Source organism: Sinocyclocheilus grahami, unplaced genomic scaffold (assembly GCF_001515645.1).
Source record: "Sinocyclocheilus grahami isolate Dianchi unplaced genomic scaffold, SAMN03320097.WGS_v1.1 scaffold223.1, whole genome shotgun sequence".
NCBI lineage: Eukaryota > Metazoa > Chordata > Actinopteri > Cypriniformes > Cyprinidae > Sinocyclocheilus > Sinocyclocheilus grahami.
In genome coordinates, this window is record NW_015505402.1 from 721943 (window position 1) to 748330 (window position 26388).

A 26388-nucleotide genomic window follows, 5' to 3' on the forward strand; every position below is an offset into this window, starting at 1 on the left:
CGTGGAAAAGTTCAACTCAAATTGTGAAACTCGTGTATTAAATCAATTCAGTGCACACAGACTGAAGTAGTTTAAGTCTTTGGTTCTTTTAATTGTGATGATTTTGGCTCACATTTAACAAAAACCCACCAATTCACTATCTCAACAAATTAGAATACTTCATAAGACCAATAAAAAAACATTTTTAGTGAATTGTTGGCCTTCTGGAAAGTATGTTCATTTACTGTACATGTACTCAATACTTGGTAGGGGCTCCTTTTGCTTTAATTACTGCCTCAATTCGGCGTGGCATGGAGGTGATCAGTTTGTGGCACTGCTGAGGTGGTATGGAAGCCCAGGTTTCTTTGACAGTGGCCTTCAGCTCATCTGCATTTTTTGGTCTCTTGTTTCTCATTTTCCTCTTGACAATACCCCATAGATTCTCTATGGGGTTCAGGTCTGGTGAGTTTGCTGGCCAGTCAAGCACACCAACACCATGGTCATTTAACCAACTTTTGGTGCTTTTGGCAGTGTGGGCAGGTGCCAAATCCTGCTGGAAAATGAAATCAGCATCTTCAAAAAGCTGGTCAGCAGAAGGAAGCATGAAGTGCTCCAAAATTTCTTGGTAAACGGGTGCAGTGACGTTGGTTTTCAAAAAACACAATGGACCAACACCAGCAGATGACATTGCACCCCAAATCATCACAGACTGTGGAAACTTAACACTGGACTTCAAGCAACTTGGGCTATGAGCTTCTCCACCCTTCCTCCAGACTCTAGGACCTTGGTTTCCAAATGAAATACAAAACTTGCTCTCATCTGAAAAGAGGACTTTGGACCACAGTCCAGTTCTTCTCCTTAGCCCAGGTAAGACGCCTCTGACGTTGTTTGTGGTTCAGGAGTGGCTTAACAAGAGGAATACGACAACTGTAGCCAAATTCCTTGACATGTCTGTGTGTGGTGGCTCTTGATGCCTTGACCCCAGCCTCAGTCCATTCCTTGTGAAGTTCACTCAAATTCTTGAATCGATTTTGCTTGACAATCCTCATAAGGCTGTGGTTCTCTCGGTTGGTTGTGCATCTTTTTCTTCTACACTTTTTCCTTCCACTCAACTTTCTGTTAACATGCTTGGATACAGCACTCTGTGAACAGCCAGCTTCTTTGGCAATTAATGTTTGTGGCTTACCCTCCTTGTGAAGGGAGACAATGATTGTCTTCTGGACAACTTTCAGATCAGCAGTCTTCCCCATGATTGTGTAGCCTAGTGAACCAAACTGAGAGACCATTTTGAAGGCTCAGGAAACCTTTGCAGGTGTTTTGAGTTGATTAGCTGATTGGCATGTCACCATATTCTAATTTGTTGAGATAGTGAATTAGTGGGTTTTTGTTAAATGTGAGCCAAAATCATCCAAATTAAAAGAACCAAAGGCTTAAACTACTTCAGTCTGTGTGCATTGAATTTATTTAATACACGAATTTCACAACTTGTTGAATTACTGAAATAAATGAACTTTTCCACGACATTCTAATTTATTGAGATGCACCTGTATATAGCTGTATATACAAAGTTTGGGGTTAGTAAGATTTAAGAAATAAATGAATACGTTTGGATTAAATTGATCAAAAGTGACAGTAAAGACATTACAGTGTCACAAAAGATTAATATTTCTAATAAATGCTGCTGTTTTGAACTCTATTCAAACAATTCAGAATAAAAAATCAAGGTTTCCACAAAAATATTAAGTAGCACAAGTTTTCAACATTAAAAATAAGAAATGTTTCGAAATCGGCATATTAGAATGATTTCTGAAGAATCATGTGACACTGGAGGGACTATATGGAGGGACTTTTTGTTTTGTTTTGTTTTGTTTTGTTGTGAAGGTGGTTGGAATGTGATTGTATGCATTTTTAAGGGGGAGAACTAGCATTTGAGGAAATGAGCAGTTTTTGTCTGAACATTGTCACCAGAATAGCTCATAGCTCAAGGCCACACAAACTCTCTAAGAGGAAAGAGATCCCCCATCCTTCCTTCCATTGGCATGTCATCTTTCCCAACATTGGGAAAACACCCTGTGGTCATACACTCCCTTTCATATGGAAGGGTTCTGCTGCTTCTGCCCAATCTGCCTTGTCTTGTATTTAGGAGTAATATGACCTCAGATCCAGTTTGTCTTTTGGTTTTATCAGCCACTTACTGATTATGAAAACTAAAGGGGACTCTGTATAATAAGGCTGGATGCATTTCTTTGGGGAGATCTTGTTGGAATTCATTAGTAGTTCTCCGGCAGACTGATTGTATCTCTGTTTCGATGCGATCAGTGTTCTATATTTGCATTTTCTACCCCATCTTATTTTGCATTTCCAAATAACTAGTACCCTAGTTTGGTTTACTCACCAAAGCTAATCTCTACTTGGAATTTTACCACATGCATGCATAAAAAAAAATGTTACGGTTCCAATAAAAATCATTACTGTTATCTGTTGTACCTCCCACTAAGAGAGCCTTTTAGTGTGATGTTAGTCATCTGCAGCTGTATGAGGAAAACCTGGCCTTGTCCTGACAGTCTGAATCACAAGATGAAGTGTTAGCATAAGTGATTCAGAGGCTAGTGCTTTTATATCACCACAGCACATCCATAAACCCCTCCTAGCGTTGTCTGATTTACTGCCATAACTCTCACAGATGGTGAGACAATGAAAATAAATATGGCGCCTAGACCTATGATGCGTCTCGGAGTGCACATTCATCATTATATCTTGCATTTGTGTTACTCTGAGGTCTACGGGGGCAGACCGCTCTGAAGACTTGGACCAGTCTGCGAGGGGATTGTGAAGAAAAAGAGCACTGGATCTGAATTATTATGCACATTAGTATTCCAATGCCGTTGCTGCTGTGTTTGAGATGGTTTGAAGATCCTGTGCTCTGGACTTTCTGGCGTCTGAATTAACTACATCTTTAGAAATGAATTAAATAGTTTTAAAGGTCTAGAATTTGTTTGTATTTCATCTCATATTTAATACATGGATAAATGATTTCCTCTTTTTATTTGTCTGTTATTTAGACCTAGTATGCTAAATTATATACAGGCCAGGTATATTCACATGTTGCTGTGCACTCGTTTAAAAATGAAATCCTCGGGGGCCCTTAGTCACAGATCCAGTGCAGTAACACCTACTAGGTGGAGGCTAACCACCATCATCATCATCATCATCAGTAAGGTTCCTTTGCCCTACTTCTCCCAGAAAACCTGCACACCTGCCTCCTCCTGCATGTGTTTATGGAGAGAAGGTGTCTGCTCATGACATCATAGCTTCCAACCGCTCGGGATTTCTAGACCTCAGGGAATGTCTCTGTGGCGCACACACCTTTGTCTGAATGGCTCTGGGTTATTTTCCCATCACCTCCCTTTTCTGTTTTTAAATTGGGTTTGTTTTGTGTTTAAATGGCTCAAATGAACTAAACACTAAAGCTGTGTTACTTTTCTAAAATGTGCATGGGTCATTCCACTTGGTTCTACTTTATATAAAATGCATAATTTCCCATAGATTATAGATAATTACCATTTTAACTCTTTCCCCGCCATTGACGAGTTATCTCGTCTTTTACAAGAAAACGCTTCCCCTTCCAAAGACGAGTTTTTACGGCTTTCCGTGTTTTCACTGTTGTACACTCGGGGGCGCTATTACGCATCTTCAGAACGAGTACAAAACCTACCGAACAAAAACACACGTAAACAGGACGGAGAAACGAGCAATCTTTTATGTAAACAGATTCATATGAAAAATAATGCGATCATCAGCAATAGACAGCATATAAATGAAAACTGCATAATGTTACGGAGTAAAATGTTGATCCAGGAAGTGGTATATGTCTGTAAGCTTTGGAGGTGTTGATGGAAGCGATTTACTGGATTTATGCTTTGATAATCGTACTGAATATTATCCAGATGTAGTTTTTGATAAAAATGTGATTTTTGCTCAGAATTATGCATTTTTATGAAACCTAACTATATTCAAGTGTTGATAAAAAAAAAGGATGATTTAAGCTAGAATCAAAATTTTTTTTAACATTTTGTTTAAAAGTAGAGGCTCTGATCTTTATTTTATTTTTGCTCAGAATTATGCATTTTTATGAAACCTAACTATATTCAAGTGTTGATAAAAAAAAAGGATGATTTAAGCTAGAATCAAAAAATTTTTTAACATTTTGTTTAAAAGTAGAGGCTCTGATCTTTATTTTGGTGTATTGCATATTCAAATATTTATACATCAAAATATACTGGAGGCCATCAAATTTTTAGAGGAAATCATCAAAATCGCTGGTGGTGGCTGGCAAATTTTTTCAAAAATGCTGGCGGGGAAAGAGTTAAAATAAGATTATTTATGAAATAATATTTGTTGTATATTAATAAATAAATAATTCATTTATACATTTTTTCATAAGAAGATTTGGGTGGTACTTGCCAGTGCAAAACTCTTCATGATGCTGGTGTGTTTTAGGTGGTTGTCAGGGTGTTGCTATGAGGTTGTTTAGGCGGTGTCCGAGTAGCTGACTCAAAGCAACTCATTTATGGTTGTGGTGTATCACCTGCTGAATATTTTTGCTGACCTGAAGTCGTCTTAGCGGTGTCTAGTACATTGCTATGCTGTTTCTAGGGTGATGTTTAATGTGTTCTGAGGGGTTGTTGTCACTCTTTTCACATTTCTCTTGGGGTGTATTCTGTTAACATGAAACAGGCTCCTGTAACATATTTCAGATAGGCCGTGGGATTTATCAACAGACTTACTGACCTTTGCCCTTTAAACTGAAGATGACCCCAGCCCTATAAGCTGTCCTACCCAACCAGGTTTCTTTCAGCCTTCACTGCAAGCTGTGTTTGAAGTTGTAATGGTCTAAGAGCATCTAAACACACATCCGGTGACACAATCCAGCACAAGGTCAATGTACTCGAGCACCAGGGATCACGTCTCTGCCTGGAAGGTCAAAGGACTTAACTGAGTTCCGCAACACTGACGAGTATTTGCAGAGGTTGTTTAGATTTACTGTGCTGTGGCACTTGTGCAACACTTGTGGATCTGATTCTGTTATTTAATTAAAATGCAATCTAGACTCAAGAGGTGTTCTCTAAATGCTAATGAACCTTATTGTGAGGATTAGTTAAGGTTTCCTTAGCTAAAATATGGTGAATTGAAATTTTAGAAATGTCCCATTCTCAGGTGTATTTGTTACCAGTGACAATTATAGTTTTTTTTCCCCTACTACTTAAAAGTGTCTAGTGGGTCACTGAGATGAAGTAGTATTCACCAGGTCAAGTGATCTTAACATGCCAGCATATCATTGTAGTATTTAATGTGAGCGAACATCATTATAAACGTGTCTGAAGAAACTTGCAGTGCCTGTGAAAGTAACCGTACATCTGTCTTGCATGGCAGCTTGGAGTGCAGAAGAACAGGTGTCACAAAGCACACCTGAGGTTATTGTTAGCAGTGGGGACGATGGGATCAGTGTGTATGCGTCTGAATGTCCTGCACAAGCTGTCAGAATGCTCTTCTGTTGGATGGAATGTTGAAAATGTAGCTGTGTGTATTTTTGAGACTGAGAAGAGCTGCAAATCGTCCATAAACGCATATATAAAGGTTCTGAAAGGTGGTTTTTGGAGTGATGCCATAAAGAAAACATTTTTGGTTCCCCAAAGAACCTTTCAGTAAACAGTTCTTAAAATAACCATGAAGCGTGAAGAACCATTTAATAATCTAAGGAACCTTTTTTCCATTATAAAGGACTTTTTTGTGCATTTGACAAGAACCTTTATTGTTACGACTGTAGGACTGAGCAATACATTAAATTTGCATGATATATTTGTGATGTGTTTGCTGGTGGACAATATAAAATTAGGATTGAATATCAAGATTATTGCTCATCCCTTTTATGCATGCCAGGGTGAGAAATTAATGGCTTGGGGCAAAAATGCCACCAAAACGAACAAAAAGGCCCCCCAAATTTAAAATAAGGGGGCAAAAAATGCCCCTAGACAATTAATATAGCAACTGGCACCATTAAAGTGAAATGAGAAATGAATTCCCTTAATGGAAAAGTTGATTTCTGACCCTGATGCACACTCGCATACACAGTCAAAAATGCAGTAATGTGACTGCAAAAGCAAAGAAACTATTTGTTTAGATGAGATGTGTTGGGGGTGATGCATCTGCTGAGAGATGAAAAACAGAGGAAAAGTCCAGGTCATGTGTTTAAAGCCCCTCGCGTGGTGTGTGCTGGCATGAGGTAAACAAACCTCTAAATGTGATTAACCTAACATTTCTCCCATTGCACTTCATCAGTAAAGCACCAGGAGACAGAAGCAGTCATCATATCATAATTAAAAATCACTCACTTATGTTCTTATATTAAACACTTTGCATCATTTTTTTTCTTTCTTTCTTGTAAACTTGTATCATGTTTGCCAGTTCATGTTTTCCTGTGATTTTTAGAATGTTTGAGTAAATCCATATTTTCTATCATTAAGCTGCATTATATTAGCTGCCCAGCACCATAGAATCTAGATATCAGTGTTAGTCACTAAAAACAGCCTTATTGTTGACCACTGCTGTGTAGTAGTATTATCTAGTAGCTACTATGGAATGTGAGGGGCTCTCAGTGGCAGCTGGGCTTTAAATGCAACACGTGCACACCATACAGTCCACCTGTGTGCCATTACCAGAACTATGAAATCTGCACAGCCAGGCTCTTAGAACACCTATTAGCATTGCAGCACATATTTGCATGATGTATTAAGTGTTTGTAGAAACTGTACTGCCTCCTAGTGGTTGAAAACAGCATAAGTTTTAACATTAAACTACCAGGCAAAGTTATTCCTTCCTTCAAATATCAGCAAGACAAAGCTGTTTAGCATCCAGTGTTGCTTTAGTAATATTTAAATACTTTTATAACATTTATCATTACTTCCTAGCCTTTTTGGCTTTATTTAGTACTTCAGTTGCCAAGGCAACACTTTAATTTTCAGTTTAAGTTTTTTGTTATCTAATATTTGTTTTTTATTTCAGATATAGTTCAGTTAATGAACAAAACTTTTTATTTGATTTTAGTTTTAATAAGCAATAACAATACTTGATGCATCATTCTTTAGTATTACTATTAATATAAATGTGCATTAATATTAATATAAATAATAAAAAGTTAGTATGAATATAAATAATATATTAATATTGAAATGTCATTGTGTTTGTCTAGGTAAAGACGAGGTGCGGATGCAGCTGGACAGCGCTCTTCAGGACGTCAACACACGCTACGCAGTTCTAGAGGAGACTGAGAAGAGAGCCGTGTGTCGAGCACTTGTCGAGGAAAGAGGAAGATTCTGCTCATTCGTCACAATGCTCAAACCTGTCCTGGTGAGTGTCTGACTCTGAACAGACTGATAAGACATTATATTTTGCAAAAAGAAAATGCCTGGTATAAGACCACAGCATTTTGTCACATTTTCATAACATTTTAAACAGGATGATTCTCATGACTGTATTACAATCAAACATCAGAATGCATTAGAATTATGAGAATTTGGGGGGAAAGTGCCTAATCGCCATGGAAATAATTTAATAATAAAAAATGTTTTCTGCTTAATATTGTCACACCATTTTTTTTCTTTGTATTGTCAGGATGAAGAGATAAGCATGCTTGGTGAAGTCACCCACTTACAGACAATTCTAGAAGATCTTGGCAACCTGACGACTGATCCCAACACACTGCCTCCTGCTAGTGAACAGGTGCTGCATGGATTCTAATCCGGCACATCTGTAGAGCTGTGCATGTTCTCGATCTCTGACATTCTGGTCTGGTTTTGTTTATGCAGGTTATTCTTGATCTGAAAGGCTCAGACTACAGCTTCTCGTATCAGACTCCACCCGCTTCTCCTAGCAACGCGTTATCACGCAAGGGCAGCATCAGCAGGTGAGTTCGGTGTCAGGAAGAAATGTCCGTTGCAAGAACTGTTTGCTAACTTGCCCTTAGAAAATGTTATTTGAATTACTGATAATATATGTTATATTAATAATTAACATGTTATTTTTCCTCGAAATTGACACTCACGTAACAAACAATTGTGTATTATTGTAAATAATCGGTATAAGCTCTCTCTCTCTCAGTAACTACACCTCTGTGCGTCATGTCCCATCTCTGGACTCCATCTTCAGCACAGTAGATGGGCTTCATCTGAGAGCAGCAGACGCAACACAGGTATATATGGATACATGCACCACAACACAAAACTGTGGGTCCAAAACTTACCTAGTCCAACTGGTATGCTAATCCTAAGAAACCCAAATAGTTTGAATAATCTGTCACTCGGAACACATGTACAGCCTCATTCAGCCCAAAGAAACACATACAGCTGTAAGCACCAACACTGCAGCCTGCAGTTCGCTGTGGTGCGTAATCCAGACCTCCTCAAAATCCAACCTCTTCTAACCCCAAAATCAAATTAGCAAATTGATCATCAATACACATAATTGGACAGTACTTCAGTGCAAATAATATAGAAGATTTAATGTAGTTTGTCTGGGTATTACAGTGCAAGTGTAATGGAAATAAGGTAGTATTTCACTGTTGTGATGCTTAAAATAGTAACACAAAATGCATGGTAATAAATTATAAGTTTGGCAAAATTATACAGTTTTATTGTATAATACAGGTTAATACTATTATAACACTAAATTATAATACTGTTTGCTACGATTATGTGTAGTATGCTAGTTTATCAGTCTGATCTACAAGTTAATTATGTGAAAACACACCAAAATGTTAAGGCAAGATAGCACAGGTAAATATGGTTAAATTTTTTATTATGAGATCACCATACTTTCCCAGTTCATTAATAATGAAGTGAAGTGCATGAAGACATTGAATTTTGTATTGCAAGGTTTCTAAAATGTTGTTTAAATAAGTAAATTCGGCAAATATAATTAAAAATGCACTTATTTGCGTAGATTTCCAGAACAGAAATCTGAACATTGGACAAAATTCTTGTTTAATTTTGTTGACATATTAAAGATTTTACTGATGAGATTTTGGATAACTATTTCTATTTCTGCCAAAAAGTAAAGTTTGGTGTATGTGCTGCCGAAATGATTTCTGGCTCAGTGCAGGAGAAAATACTCATTTTGAGAAAAAAGCCTTTAAAGATATATATTGTAGTTGAAATCTACAGACCAAATAGATGAAGTATAATAAAATAAACACTTAAATGTCTGTTTTGGGTGTTTTATTTCCACTGGTCTGAAAGAAGCAAAATAACCCAAAATCTCAAAATCAACCAGTGGTTTTGCTTGTAGTGTCTTGATTTAAGTTCGTCCATATTATGTGATATATGTATATATTTTAAAAGTCAGATCAACAAGTAACATTTTATGATTTTCCAATCAGGCACTGAATAGAATACCAGAAAGCATTTACTTTCAACCATTTGTATAGGGGTCTAAGGGGCTTTGGATTTTGATGGAGGCTTGGATTGACCTAATCTCATCTTTCTCTTGTTCCACTCCTCTCTGCCCCTCACCTCCGTCTCCCAGTGCTCACGCAGTCCTCTCCTCCTGGTCGGAGGGGAGGAAGGCGCTCGCTCTCAGTGAGGGGAATTCTCCCACAATCCCTCGCACGGGCCACCGTGGCCAACACCTTCGGCACAGGAGCACTGTGAGCATAGACTCAGTGTAGTGCTGTGTGTGACTGGGAATGGACTCATTACTGTTGCATGTACTACTGGACATTTACCGCTGGTGGTTTTCTTCTGTGTTTGTCGTTGTGCATGTGTGGAGGTTATTTCTGTGAAGGTAGACAGCTCCCTCTGCAGGCCATTTAGAGGGACACCTGATAGTTTTACACGGGGAGAAAGAAGCGATTTTAATTCATTTTGTTTTTAATTTCAGTTTTTGAATATAATATCAGTCCCATGTCTTAAAACAAACACATTAACCAGTTTGCTTATCTATAACTAAAAACCTGCATGCTCTGACAGGCCAATCTGAACTTTTCTACACTTAACAAAGCATCAATAAAGTCGACATGAAATCAAAACTGACTGTTTACATACATTTCTGGTCTTCTTGTGTGCAATTTATCTTTTTCAACATTTTCCCTTTCCTGCTGATGGTTTAATGTTATCCAATGGCAGAGTAGCTGTTTAGGATTTATGCTACTGTTTTAGGCAATGTAGCCTTTATAAAATATAAAATATTTTAGTAATGTTTAACTCATTCCCTGCCAGAGTATTATTTTGTCAGCCACCTCAGACATTTTTGATCATATGTGACCCTGGACAACAAAACTAGTCATGATTGTCAACTTTTTGAAATTGAGATATATGCATCATCTGAAAGCGGAATAAATAAGCTTTCCAATGATGTATGGTTTGTTAGGATAGGACAATATTAAGTCGAGATACAACTATTTGAAAATCTGGAATCTGAGGGTGCAAAAAATATCAAAATACTGAGAAAATCACCTTTAAAGTTGTCCAAATCAAGTCCTTAGCAATGCATATTACTAATAAAAAATTAAGTTTTGATATATTTATGGTAGGAAATTTACAAAATATCTTCATGGAACATGATCTTTACTTAATATCCTAATGATTTTTGGCATAAAAGAAAAATGGATCATTTTGACCCATACGATGTATTTTTGGCTATTGCTACAAATATACCTGTGCTACTTATGACTGGTTTTGTGCTCCAGAGTCACACATTCACAAATTACCCCCACAATATTTTGTTGTATGAATGTGTAAACAGAGGTTTGTGTTCTTTTTCTTTTTACATATCCATTTTTTTTGCAACAGGAAAAAATATTCTAATTGATTCACTTTTTATCAACATCACTAAAAAAATGTACTTCTGTTGTATAATGAAAAAAAAATCCAAAGCTTGCATCATAAAGATGTCATAAATTATGTAAAATGTTGTCAATGGTGGGAAAAGAGTTAACATTATTGGAATAAAGAGTTCTGAGATAGTAGCAAATAATGGTAAAATTATGGTTTTTTTTTTTTTTTTAAAGAACCATTAAGTTATCATTTGGTGGGTGAACTTGACCTTCAGATCCAGAATGCCCATTTTTCATGATCCACAAATTTCCTGTCGGATCAAATTAAGTCACGCCCTATATTTTAACTTATTGTTTAATCATGTCACATCACGATAAACTGATTTGTGAACACCATTTCATGTTGGCTTTAAATCCTTATTACCTAGTGACTACAGTGTGTCATAGTGTCTTTTGCTACTTACTAAGTTGAGATGGACTAACAGAGTACATTTTTGTGTAGGAGAAAGGCCACATTTCTCCTGGCACAGAGAACGGGACCTCCATGCCCCCACTGCTCAAAGCTTACAGCGGGTATGAGGAGAGAGCCAGGACACTGTCCACCTCGGGCAAGGTACACGCTCATTTAAATGCAGAAATGATTTCTAAGCAAAAAGTGAATTTTAGACACCCTTTGATTCTACCGGAATCATTGTGGTTGACTCCAGACCTTTTCTGATCTCTGATTGGCTCTCATTCCTGTCCGTAGCCACAGTCAGCCAGGGAGCAGCTGGCTCTTACTCTTGGAGGCGGGCTTAATTCAGAAGCTCCTCGGACCAGCCGAGATTCCCTCCACTGCTCCAGCGGATACAGCACCCAGACGACCACGCCGTCGTGCTCAGAAGACACCATTCCCTCGCAGCATGGTCAGTATGCCTGTATGTACGCTTACATGCATGAGCTGCTTGTTTCTGTTCTATAATTTTCCTTCTTTGCACACATCTTGGAGAGATTATAAACCAAGCTCAATCTAGATATCTTTTTCTCCTTTATGTTTTTGTATAGCATTTTTACCCTTTTTTACCCTTAACACAGTAATCTGATTTGTGGTTTGTGTGGACATCAGATGTGCTTTATAGTCCAAGTTTAGACTAAATCTGATGTGCTTGCACAAATCACAGGCTTAGATTGCTGACCAAAGTGCGTGTTTTTGGGCCTTTGTATATATGTTAAATGTACTTTATTGTTCTTTTACAGCGGTAAAGAAAGAACCTCCTCTATATGGTAGGTTTCTGAATGTCATTGCATAGATTTGATTATTCTCATTGTGATCATATACCAATAATAAAAAAATTAAATGTCTTGATTTTAGGGAATCCATGTCATTTTGCAGGCGTGCCTTTGTTGAAAGAGTGTTATCTGTATGCGTAAGATTTGAGTGCGTGCAACCATGAGATATAACTAGTGGCATCTCATCAGTTGTCAAGTCTGTTATCCATCTTCTCATGTTGCCTCAGTTTAACTGAAAGACACCCTTTTAAACAGAGCTTTTTTGTTGTTGTTTGTTTTATTCATTTTTAGGAGGTAATCTAGTACTGTTGTCTTCATGCATTCATTTTTAAGGGCTGTCAATTTAGTGCAATTAATAATGATTTTGAAAAAATTTATTTATATTGTATTTAATTTTAGTATACTAGTTATTTAAAAAATTGTTTATGCGTCTTAAATTTGCTGAATTTTCACTTTTTTCTTCTGCTAGTCAAAATAAAAAAATGTTGTTTGTTTTTTATATTTGTTTTTTTACATTTTTTATTTTTTTTATTATATATACATGCACACTATTTAAAATATATAAAATGCATTTGCAGGTAGGGTTGTGTACTGAAACTGTACCAATATGGCACCGGTTACCTATGTAACCGGTATGTACTAGAACCGAATCAGAACGCAGATTTCGGTGCCATGCCTGATTGATCGATTGTAATATTTGTCCTCTGGTTCTCCGAAACAGACGTAAGAAGCATCACCGCACGTGAAAAATTATTTCCCGACTGAGAAAATGCACGTGAACTCAAGTCGGAAAGCTCTAATAATACAAATCCAACACATCTTTGTAGTAACGAGTGTCCATGTTGTTTTCACATTCCGACTTAAAAGCACAACTCGGGAAATGAGAGCATCCGAGGAGCGCATGAATGCCGTAATTACACTTGCTCTGATGGCAGCAGGGAGCCTTCCATTAACTAAGCTAAACATGCTTAAATTAAAATGGCTAAAGCTAAACTTCCCTTGTATTCACATTTCTAAACCTGTTGTCCAACAAAAGAGAACATTATAACCTTTTTACTCCACAACACCAGTCAAATGCTTCCTTCTGTGATCTGATGTGGCTTCTTGTCACAGAGTGAGGCAGAAAATATGTTCCATCGGGTACTTTAAAAAGAATACATTGATTAGCAATGGATTATAAATATACTTAATTATTATGAAAATACCAGAGATGGCTTGAATAACACAGCTAAACTATACTGTCGCAGTCGAGTGTTTATTGTCATTGTTTTATAATTCAAAATGTTTATATGTTCTGTGTACTCGGTTACAGCTATAATAGTGGTGCCTTTGTCCATATAAAGGATTTCCTGGAGGGTCATGAGTTCTGCTACTTCTGTGACTGGACATGTGGATTTTCTGTGCGAGGGCGCCCTCTGACGTCCAGTATGAATGAAACCGACATAATGTGTTTATAATGCTAATGGCCAATCCATCATTTTTGGGGGAATTTTTATTTTTTTAATAAGTACCGGTTTAGGAACCGGAACCGTTTTAAAAGTATCGATTTGGCACCGGTATCGAACAAAACCCAAACGATACCCAACCCTATTTGTAGGTTTAATTTAAACATCTTACTAATTAAAAATTGATCAACTAGATAATGCTACCTTTCAACAGTGTTAAAAACATCACAGAAGGCAAGTTAAGTTTGCAAGGTATAAAAACCCCATGCACTGTCCTGTCCGAAACACTCTCACAAAGTTGGGCCATCTTTATTGTTAAGCCCTGACATTTTGAGACATAATGAACAGCTGTTGTGTTTTCTTCCACTGTCATATGTTTGAATTTCATTTTTTTTTTCTCAAGACAATATAGAAGTGCTGTCATTCAGCATTATCACAGTGTGTGACTCTCCTCATTTTGTGTTTCTCTCTCTTTCAGACTATGACTACATCTCCCTGCATGGAGGCGAGGATGCCCACAGTCAGTCTGAATTTGATAAATCTTCCACGATTCCCCGCAACAGCGACTTGGGTCTCAATTACCGCAAAATGTTTCAAAGCAAGAGGCCGGCTTCTACCGTCAGTCTGCTGATGGATCCGGAACCTATAGGACCCCACACGGCCACCATCCGCCGTAAACCCTCCAGCAAGCCCAACATCCGCCGTGGTACCATCAGTGGAGGAGTGCCTATCCCCATCTCCACACCACAGGTCCTTCATCTATTCAAACTCTACTCAGAAAATTCTTAAACAGTGTAAACGAGACCTGCTGGAATATCTAGCATAATTTGGAACCAATCTTGAAGGATTGGGATTTTTTAATTTTTTAATTATTCCAGCACCAGTGGCCCCACAGGACATAAAAATAAATTCCTTTCTGGATTTTAATGCACTTACAGCACATCCTACTGTTCAAAGTTTTGGGTCAGTAAATGTTTTTTTTTTTTTTTAAGAAATTAATACTTTTATTCCACAAGAATGCATTAAATTGATCAAAGGTAAAACTAAAGACATTTATAGTTTTACAAAATATTTATATTTCAAATCAATTCTGTTCTTTTGAACTTTCTATTCGAAAAGAATCCTGAAAAATGTCCTGGTTTCCAGCATATTAGACTGATTTCTGAAGGATTATGTGACACTGAAGACTGGAGTAATGATGCTGAAAATTCAGCTTTGCAAATTACATTTTTAAAATAGATAAGTTATTTTAAATTGTAGTAATTTTTAATATTACTGTTTTTACTGTATTTTAAAAAATCAGATCGTTGTCTGCCATGTTGAGTGTGAGATTTTTCTTCTTTTTTTTAATCTTGCCAATACCAAACTTTTAAATGTTAGCGTATATCCAGTATATTATTATTAATGTATTGAAGTATGTGTTAAAGTAATGAAATACAAGTAGGGTTCTGATCCATTAGAACTCTAAAATGAAATAAGAATCAAATCCTGTATGAATTTAAATCGGAATCTTTTTTGTTCTTGGTGAAGTTCCTTTATATTTCAAGTTTTGAAGGAAATCCCAATTTGATTTTGTAATTTGTTTCCCAATTATTGAATGTTCACAGTATTTTAGATGTATTTGCTTAGCTTTTTTAAATTTTAGTTTCATGTTAAAAAGAGGCTGTATATTTTTATGTTGTCATTGTTATAGAATTAATAAGAAAACCACTTTCATCCTGCTCTTAGGTGCCGCTGAAGGCGTCTGTTTCCACCGCCGGCCTAAGCGGCAGTGAGGAGACCATGTGCCCTCCTGGGGTGATGCAGAGTAACAGGGTATCTGGTTCTGATCTGGTTCACACCAGACATAATTTCTGTACGTCCACTCAGAGTCTGAGTGCAATGCCGCCTCCATACTATTCCATGTTCCCTGGGCAGCCACCAGTGGGTGGCACAGAGCCACTGTATCAAATGAGCAAGCAACAGCAGTATGCACTGCACCAACAGCAACAGAGGCAATATCATCAACAACAACAATATAATCAACAGCAATATAATCACCAAAAGTACAATCACCAACAGCAGTATAACCAACAGCAGTATAACCAACCGCAGGAGCCGCAATATCAACAGATACATCAAAAAGAGCTGCAGCAGAAACTCGAACGGCAGCAACATCAAAATCAGCAGCAGATTCAAAACATGGCAGCTCACAATTCCAGCTTGCCCACTGAAAGCGGGAAGATCAATTCTGCTCAGCCTGGCGTGGATCATGTCGACGGCGTTCCTGATCCAGGCAGCGGAGGTGACATGTTGAGTATGATCCGAAGAGTCAAACTACGTCGGACACTAACCAATGACCGTTCGGCGCCTTTAATCACCCCCAACCATCTCAACTGATTTTCTTTTTCCCGCTCTTTGAATTCATCTGTGACTTTTTACGGTTGCCTTTGACTTCTTTTCATTTAGCGACTTTTTCATGCCTTTTATTGTTGAGGTTTGCGTATTTTTTGTTTGTTTTGTTTTTAAGTGGAAGCAAAACGGTCGACTAACGCGCGACTCCTGCCACATGAAAAGATGTTCGGTTTAACTTCACTGTGCGCGAAGAACAACCGTTTTGCAGTGTCTGTGCAAATGTTGCCTCTCAATAAATTAAAGTTAGTTCTGCAGGCTGTGTGCTTTACATATATATGTAAACCTATATATATATATATATATATATATATATATATATATGACTGTGTGCTTTACATATATATGTATACCTATATGCACAGATATATATGTATTTAGAGATCTAGATTGAGCATCGGAGCTTAAGATATATTAAAGTTATTTGTTTATGTCGTATTCGCAAGGATAAAGCACTCAGCCTTCTGGTTAGAGATCAAAAACTTCTGTATATATTAGCGAAACAATCGAAAGACTGTTGTATTATTATTAATTTTGTTTTCTTGTTTATTTTCGAAATTAGATAAAGCAGCACTAGGCGTCTATTTTTGTACAGTTTAGGGTAACAGAAAACTGCACCACTGCCTTTAATCCGCCCAATGACTGGATGCCGAATGCAGCCAATGAGAGGAATGGTGGAAGGGAAGGAGAGATGTGATTGGGTGGATGAATGAAGGACTGGAATAGTGGATCTTATTTGTGTTGCTTATGACTGTGAGAGCTTACGAAGGCATCACTGTGGTTATTTATTCAACCTGTTTTGATTCTGAATAATTTTTAATCGTTTGTTTACCAAAGCTTTGATGCTGTAGCCCTGTTGATGCGCATAAATCGGCTCTCCTGGATGATTTATAAAGACTTAATTCATAAAACCTCAAACTTTTGGCCCATGACTTTGAGCTTTTTTTTTTTTGTATGTCTTTGAATTAAAAAAACTTCCTTAAACTCATTTATTATTATTACCAGAAAAGAAAGTGAATGGTTGCATTAGGTTTATAGATAGAATTTGTTCTGTTGCTAGTTGCCTTCTTTGTTTGAAATCAAAGTGTCCCATCCCTCCACCAAGTTAAGTAAAGCTTATTCAATGGAAATGTAGGGTATACTTGTCTTTTCACGTTGAAAGACTTCTGTCAAGACTAAGATCTCAATCTTTTAAAGTGGTTCTGTTTTTGTTTTCTTAAATGAAAGCCAATGCTGGACGTTTGCTTTCAAGTTGAAGTGCATCACCAATGCCTTTAACATATTTAATAACAGGTTTAATGACATCATTTTTAGCATCTCTAGATCTAATTAGGACAGTATTCATCTCAGTATGATGCTGAATGTAATGAACCTGATATCCAGAAGCACTTCTGCGGTCTGACGGCATTTTTCGCGGGCATCTGTACTCTCTTTGATGTCTTATAATTTATCATATCTGTCACGCTTTGAACTTTCACTCCTGCTGCAAAAGTTGTTTCTTCATATTTTACCGCATTCTTTTTTTCACCGCCCCCCTGTTTTTTGTATACTTTTCAGGTTATTCTCAGTCTAGGGTTACTTCACACCTGTCTGAGCTGTGTCTAGGATTTCTCGCCCCCCTCTCCATCTGAATGCTCAATTGTTTAGTCTCTCTTCAGTGATTTAGACATGGCCAGAGATGTTCACTGCTGACACAATGCTCCTCAGGCCTTTTACTGTAGGATTCGCTTGCAGCTGCTGTACGGCGCTCCTGGAGTGTAAAAGAATATGGTTTTACTCTGAAAGGTGAGCTGACCGAGGTGTTTCTCCACTAATCTGCATTGCTGTTAGTGCTGCTTTAATCTGTGTGGAAGTTTTCTTTGCTGAGATATAGCGATGGCTGGATCATAATGAGTGCTGCCTGTTGCAGTGCTTTATCTTCCAGCTTGAGCAAAAATTTTAAACTTGCAAGATCGAAAGGTGGAATGAAAGGAATTTACCCAAAGGAGTGCTTTTGTTATTTTTTGTTATCATTCTCACTTTTTGATTCCTTCATTTGATCTTATGCATTCTGTATGCTAGACCATTTCATGATACAAACATCAATGGAAAGGGATGAATGTCAAATTAAAGTGAAGAAACCATAATTATTGTGAACCAGTCTCTTCTCCATTGACATTTTGAAATCTGTTTTGGGACTTTAGTAGTCATTAAAGCAATAAGCCACTAGAAAGCTCTGTTGTAAATGTGGGTGGTTATCAGGATGTTGTTTTTGATTGGTTTTTAGCATTTTTGCTATGCAATTGTTATTGAATGGTAGGTAAAATTGTATACTGTTTAAACGTTTGGGGAAGCAAGATTTTATAAAGAAATAACACTTTTATTCATTAAGGATGCATTCAATTGATCAATAGTTCCAGTAAAGACATTTATTATGTTGCAAAAGAAAAATTTCGGTTACAAATAAATGTTGTTCTTTTTACTTTCTATTTATTAAATAATCCTGTGAAAACTATGTTTCCACAGAAATATTAAGCAGCACAACTGTTTTCAACATCAAATAGTAAGAAATGTTTCTTAAACAGCACATCAACATTAGAATGATTTCTGAAGGATCATGTGACACTGAAAACTGGAGTAATGATGCTGAAAATTCAGCTTTGAATCACAGGAATAAATGTTCAAACAAAAATAGAAAACCGTTTCAGTTGTAATGATATTTCACTATATTACTGTTTTTACTGCATTTTTGATCAAATAAATGCAGCCCTGCTGAGCAGAAGAGACTTCTTTCAGAAACATTTAAAAGACTTACAGAACCCAAACTTTAGAATTGTGATTCTGATCATTTTGAAGAGTAATATCACACTTCTCAGCGAGCAATAGTCAAATCAAACTGTTTACAGTTATCAAACGACACGACAACTAGGAGTATTAATATAAAAACTAATGTCAGTACCAACTCCTTTCCAACAAAACAGTCCTTTTAGGATTGTAGGTTTGATACACTTTCCTGCTACAGCAGAGTGAGGTTGAGATCAGTCTTATGTAAGACCCTAATTAGTGCTGGATTTGAAATCTGAACAAGCTGTAATGTTGACGTCAAGTTTGTGTGGACTTGTGAGAGGTGGACCCTGTTCTCTTGTCTGTGTGTGTGTGTGTGTGTCTGTGTGTGTACAGGTTTATATATCCTGGTGGGGACTTAAACCTGAATACACACAGACTCGTGGGGACTCGTGTCACGGTGGGGACCTAAATTGAGGTCCCCAGGGGTACAAAAGCTTATAAATCATACAGAATGAGTTTTTTTGAGAAAGTAAAAATGCAGAAAGTTTCCTGTGAGGGGTAGGTTTAGGTGTAGGGCAATAGAAAATACAGTTTGTACAGTATAAAAACCATTACGCCTATGGAGAGTCCCCATAAGGAGAGCTGACCAGACGTGTGTGTGTATGTGTGTGAGAGAGTGAGAAACATCTCTCCATGTTTAGACATCATCATCCGCTACTCTCCCTCAGGTCTGTAGTCATGCTGAAGTCACAAACAACATGGAATGAGTTGGAAAAATAAGAATGTTCAAAAGGAGATGCTTGTCCCCGTTTCATTTACTATACAAACTATTTTAATTTCTAATCCATACATTTGTATATATATGCTTAAAAATAATGAAAAATATGTATATATTTAGAATTTTATGTAATTTTTAAAAAATCATTTTAGTTAAGTTAGATCTTTACTTAATATTGACTTATTTACCTGTATTATTTATTCATGTCTAGGGTTAGTGTCAGGATTTAGCATTTACTGCATTTACTTACGGTTGACATTCATTTACTTCACTTAGGCTACGTACTTTATTTACTAGTCAGCACTGTGGACCTGATTGACAACCAGAGCAAGATCATTTTATTCAATAGAAATTCAAATTGGTTTGTTGTCTCTTAAAATGTAATTGCATATGCCTGCAAAATGTTTATTTGCTCAACTTTTAGGAGTCCCAGGATTCCCACAGTCCAGGGTCATTTTAAAACTGTGACAGGGGGTTACAAAGATCATGGGAACATTCTAAAACATTCAAAATCATGGCAATGTACTACACTCATTTATATATATATATATATATATAAAAAATTTTTATTATTGTTTAAATCTCAATTTCAAAGATTGGTTCCTGACATAGAAGTGTAAACCCTCCCTCCCCATGGAAAGAAGTGCATCGAACCTCTAAGGTATTTTGGTACAAACTCATTTTACAGTAACGTTAATCAAAGTTTGTTTCATGTGGTGTTTGTGCATTTATGTTAGTTGTTCTATTCAGCCTTTGCATCATGTTAGTAATTTTGATTTTTTTTTTTTTTTTTTGCGATCCTAAGCATTTTATGCCGATGTTAATAACCCTTCACTTATTTTTTGATTTATAAGGTGATATTGTTGAATTGTGTGCGATAAAAATGCAGCTGCTGATGTAAACTGAGTCACTGGATGATACAGATCAGATCAGATCAGTCACTCACACAAACAAACTGCCTCACTGGCATTCGTAAGACGCTTCTGTATCACCGTGACTAAGCATTTTATCGAAACCGCGTTACTTTACCGGACACGATAATTCGGTGATCTCATCTGACCTAAATGCGCTCGGTATTGCTGAGTGATTGCAGTATGCGGACTCACCTTCATCAGTTCAGGCAGCGAACGCCAGAGGGCGCTGCGAGCCGCGGAGGAAGGTCCATCCCTGTCACTTCCAGGAACAACGACCCTCCCGGGTGTGAGGCATGAATCCAATGTAAGTGGTCATGTGAAAACCATTTATTGTATTCCGACATTTCCTGTCAGCTGTTGGGATGTGAGGGAAATGCTGATTTACTGTAAAAGGAGGAGGTCTGTGGGTAACAACTCCGTGATGAACACTAGTAGCCAGTGTGTTTACTTAATATTGGAGTTGAATAGTTACAGTGGCCCCCTAATGTGAATTTGGACATTTACACAAAGCTTAAAAATATCTAAAACTAAAAGGCATTGAATCAGATACAAAGAACCAAGTTAGTTCACAAATAGAAGATTTTAATGATAAAATATACATAAATACACTATATATCAACATAAACATACTTTAACACACACACATACATATATAATATTAAATAAGGTGCTAAAATCACCTTTACACTAGTTAGTTAGCAATGAGAAAATCATAGTTTGTTTACAGTTGCCATTTGGTTATATAATTTGTTATTCAATGTTTTGACATGCAAACATTTTTAAGTGCGACTTGAGCATTAAAATATGTTTTGGTGCCGTAGTAATAGCTTGGTAACATTAGCATTTTAATAGATTGCAGCTGAAGGGATATTGACCGCAATTAAATGAGTCACACCTGACTAAAGATAAAAGTAACCGCAATCAATTTGCCCTGTTTCTTTATTTATGTTTCTCTTACTCCATCTGTTGACCTTTTATGTAATCCTGTTTCTTGAGAGGTGAGTGCTCCAGATTCTAACATTGGAGTCCCTCTCTCTCTCTCTCTCTCTCTCTCTCTCTCTCTCTCTCTTTTAAATAAAATATATGGAATGTAAGGGAATGTCAAGAACCAAAAAATCTAACAAGTCTGAAGCCATGCAATAGTGTGTCATTTTTACGTTTTACGTAAAAAAAAAAAAACACACAGTAATGAAAATTAGAAATGTTGTAACTAACTAACTGAAACAAGTTTAAGTCGAAGTACAATTACTTAAACTGAAACAAAAATGGTAACGCTTTACATTAAGGTCCCATTAGTTAATGCATTAATAACATGAACTGTGAACAATACATTTATTACAGTATTTATTAATTTTGTTAGTTAGATTATAAAAAAAAATAGCATTGTTCATTTTTAGTTCATGTCGGCTAAGGTCTATTAAATGATACAGCATTTGATTTTAATATTAGTAAATGTTGAAATTAAAGATTAAATGATTTAGCAGTACTTTTCATTGTTAGTTCATGTTAACTAATTAACGGTTAACAAATAAAAACCTTACTAAAGAGTAACCTAATACCATAACATTAAAGCTAAACAGAAATATTTTACAAAAACAGATCAAAGTGACAAAAGCGCATAAAAAATTAAAATAATAAAAGTGCAATAAAAGTACTTTATATATATATGTGTGTGTATATATACAGTATGTATATATATATATATATATATATAAACTAAAATAATTAAATTTAGTAATATATAATATTTTAAATACATGAGCAAAACAAAAAACAGGCCGTGCATTCAATTAAACAATATTTTTGTACAAATTCAGCTGTCTTTTGTTTGAAGCTAACTAAACAGCACAATACTGTGAATCATTGGCTTAATATAATAAACAAATCTTATTATTAATTATTCATATATATATATATACAGTTATTAATTATTAATTGATGAATGACTAAATAGCTAAAAACAAAATATTATATTTTAAGACATTATTTTTATTTACAGTGTAGAGAGAGAGAGAGATTAAAAATACTAAAATTGTGCTCCTCTTATGCTTTACTTTTTATTGTACTTATCTTTCATTTTATTAGCTATTCACTTTTACTATATGTAAATCAGCAGCTTGGACATTCTTCAAAACATCTCCCTTCATTTTCCATGGAAGATAGAAACTCCTAGGGAACAACATGAGGTTGAATAGAAGATGCCAGAATTGAACATTATGGCTGATCTATCCCATTAATTTGTGCCAGAGCTAAAGTTGAGTGCCCACGGCATGCTTTCTGTTTCTTTCTTTCTCCTCCCTCCTCCTCATTAGGCGGTCCTGATAAACTTGTGTCTGGCTGTGTCTTCTGTAGTTGTGCCAGCATCTGTGATTGGTCATGGCCGTGATCTCTGATGCACCGCGTGATGCTGCCCTCATCTCCTCCTGATCGCCGCATCACGCCGGCGTCTGTCTCAAAATTGGCTTTAAAAATGCTGCTGGACAAAACACTTTCTCATGACTGATGAGGAGACAAAACAACTGTGATTTCAGTCTCAGAAATCAATGCACACTTTAATGGTAATCATTTTCTTAGAAAACACGCTTCTGAAATCAGATATTTTTGTGGAAACCATGGATACATTTTTTTCAGGATTCTTTGATCAAGTTAAAAAGAACGTCATTTATTCAAGATAGAACTTATGTAACAATACAAATGCCTTTACTGTCACTTTTGATCAAGTTAATGTATTCTTGCTGAATAAAAGGTATTGATTTCTTTAAAAAAAATCGTACTGATCCCAAGCTTTTGAAGGGTAGTGTACATAAGCATGTCATGCACACTTGATTTTAGAAAGCTGTTGAGAGTTTGACGTCACTTGAGTCACTGTAGAGTTACTTTCCGGCCTTGTTTTTGTGAACACTTGCATGTTTGTGTGTTTGTACATGTGAGTGTGAGGGCATCATGAGGCATCCGAATCTAATTTGTGGATGACTTCTCTCACACTTATGTTGCTAGAGATATACTCACATGATGACTGTAAAATCACAGTTATGTCTGTTTAGAAGAAAGTAGTCTGTGTATTTGAAGCCTCAAAAGTGCCATAAAAGTGGTCAATATAACTTGTGCATCTTATAAAGTCATGTTGAATCTTTGTGTGAGAAACAGACCTACATTTAAATAATTTTTCTCTAACATCCACCTAAGCTCTCCTTGTCATGTTCATAAGAGAGGTAAAGATGTCTGATTTGTGAACGAATTATACTTTCAAGTCTAATTTTGTTTGTTTTTTCGGTGAATTGGTTGATCAGGTTTACAGTTTAAAACTGGATTTAGAGTTTCAGTGAAAAAAGACGTGCATTTCGCTCTGTTTCTCTTGCAAAGCTATCGTATGTCTTCAGAAGACTTGAAATACAGTGTATGAGTCTCATAAACCAGTTTTATGGTACTTTTGTTGTTTTCAAAGCTTCAAAGTTTAAGCAACAATTGATTTATAATTGCATCGAAAAGTGAAACGTTCATATTTTCTGCATTTGTTTTCCACAGGAGACAGAAAAATGGTTTTGGAACAACATGAGGGTGAGTAAATGATGACAAATCTTTCTCTTTTTTTGTAGTCTGTCCCTTTAAGTCTTTGTAAAGATCGCCTACTCATAATCTGAGAATTATATCTGTATGAATGAGAGTTTACCCCCTAAAGCATCTGTTGCAATCCACACCTACAGGGAGGAAATGCTTTTATGACCCTAACCGTTAGATTAACTAACCCTTTGAGCCTTGTGCATGTTTTCTGTTTGCCAACCTATTCAGCACAAACTAAACCGCTATGACTTGGCTATTATACTTACTGTACAGTAAATTTGTTAATATGTATCCACAGTTATGTTTGAAGTGTGAATCGGGTAAATGTCCTGCAGTTATTGTGGGTAAGCAGTGTCATATGACTAACAGCTCTTGGACTTCATCCCAGGTTGAAAAAGGCGGTTTGTCAGTTTGTCAATGGAGTGTGTTTTATTACACCCTTCCTAAAATTGCATTAACAATTCCTCAAATTGCGATAACGCCTGATACAGTGACACGTTTCATGTGTTTTCTCGTTGTGACACAATGTGACCATAAATTCTGTTTAATTAAATTAGCAGATTGACAAATATGACTCTGTGTAAGATTGTTCTTACACGGTTGCATTGCAAAATACACTGAACAAAATTATAAACGCAACGCTTTTGTTTTTGCCCCCGTTTTTCATGAGCTGAACTATGTACACAAAAGGCCTATTTCTCTCAAATATTGTTCACAAATTTGTCTAAATCTGATACAGATACTGACTGGTTTTCGGAGCCCCCCCCAGACCCCCCAATACAGTAAAACGGCACACCTGTGCAATAATCATGCTGTCTAATTAGCATCTTGATATGCCACACCTGTGAGGTGGATGGATTATCTCGGCAAAGGAGAAGTGCTCACTAACACAGATTTAGACAGATTTGTGAACAATATTTGAGAGAAATAGGCCTTTTGTGTACATGAAAAATGGGGGCAAAAACTAAAGTGTTGCGTTTATAATTTTGTTCAGTGTATTTAGCTTACCACACTTACAAAATAGTACCATAGTAGCACCATGGTGTACCATATATATGAATTTTATATGTTATATGAATTTTAGTTCCATTTCATTTTAATACCATAGTATTACCCTCTGATACTGTGGTAAGGCCATGGTATGTAATTATTCTGTCACTTAAAAAGAACAACAAAAATAACTATACCATGGTACAGTGATAGTATGAGATGGTAGTACTTTGAAATAATATACCATTGTAATGAAATTCATGGCTCATATATTGTACTCTACAGTATGTCCAAGAATACCATAGTACTGTTAATTTCCAAAATACCATAGTATTACAAAAATGTACTATAGTACTATGATACTTTGAAATATACGACGGTAATGAAAATCAAGTACCATGGTTTATATATTGTACTCCATGGTATGTCCAAGAACACCGTAGTACTGTTATCGTAAATGGTATTACCATGGTTCTTTTTGGTACTCTGTTGTAAGTGCATGGTATTAGTAGCTGATACCATTACTATACTGTGGTATCATCACCAAAGTATTTTTTGTAAAGGTAAAAACTTTGCATATTACAAACACTTTGTGAATATTACAAACAATAATGAAGAGGGAAAAAAATGTCCTGTTTGCTTCCCCCTCACAGTTGAAATGAGATCTTCTCTTCGCCTCTTTTCAGTACAAAGAATATAAAAGTACACAAAAGCTTTTTTTTTTCCGAGGGAATTTTGCCGCCAAAATGCAGCTGGCCTTGTATCCAGTGTCTGTGGTAACCATGGTAACGGAGCCTATTGCGAGCCTGTGCCACGTGAATGAGGAGTCCGTTCTGTGTGTTCAGTTATAGTGCCACACACTCTGATGGTGTTAGTCGGTGCCACATGGACGTGTGTGTGTGTGTGTGTGTGTGTGTGTGTGTCATGCTGAGGTAATAAAGTTTGGCAGATCCCCAGGAGCCCTCACCACCTCTCTGTGCTCCTTGAGTTACATGTTCCCTCTCAGACTTCAAACAACATCTTCACAATGGAGCCTGAAAAATAAAGGTCCTTTAATAGACGCTGGCAGTCAGTGAATGTACTGTAAAATAATAGCTGTGTGTCATCATGGTGCCACTTAACCACTAGAGGCCTCTGTAATGTTAGTCAGGAGCATGTTGTTGCCTCGATACCGAAAACCAGACTCCCACACAGGTAGAAACTCCAGCTGTACTGCTCTAGTTCAGTGATAGTTCAGTGATACTTCATCTCCAGCTGATCTTACTGAGGACGCAGTCCTAACAATCTCACCTGACACAAACCAATATCTGTCTGTCTGCCTTTTGTTCTCACCTGATACAGTCAAACCAAAGAAAGACTGACTATCTGTCTGTCTGTCTGTCTATCATCTTGACTGTCTGTCTGTCATCTTGTCTGTCTGTCTAGCTATCATCTTGTCTATCTGTCTGTCTGTCTGTCTGTCTGTCT

General features: G+C 36.7%; 1 protein-coding gene across 1 annotated transcript in view; it reads left to right on the forward strand.

Annotated features, from left to right (window-relative positions):
- The window catches only part of LOC107596777 (metastasis suppressor protein 1-like), a 90533-nt gene extending 74314 nt beyond the window's left edge, over window positions 1-16219 (forward strand). The window contains exons 7-15 of the mRNA XM_016287580.1: window positions 7229-7386; window positions 7651-7758; window positions 7845-7942; window positions 8137-8227; window positions 11310-11420; window positions 11556-11712; window positions 12044-12070; window positions 14000-14271; window positions 15250-16219. Coding sequence (XP_016143066.1) covers window positions 7229-7386; window positions 7651-7758; window positions 7845-7942; window positions 8137-8227; window positions 11310-11420; window positions 11556-11712; window positions 12044-12070; window positions 14000-14271; window positions 15250-15900 — 1673 coding nt within the window. The 3' untranslated portion in view covers window positions 15901-16219. The remainder of the gene's footprint in view (window positions 1-7228; window positions 7387-7650; window positions 7759-7844; window positions 7943-8136; window positions 8228-11309; window positions 11421-11555; window positions 11713-12043; window positions 12071-13999; window positions 14272-15249) is intronic.
- The last annotated feature ends 10169 nt before the right edge of the window (window positions 16220-26388 follow it).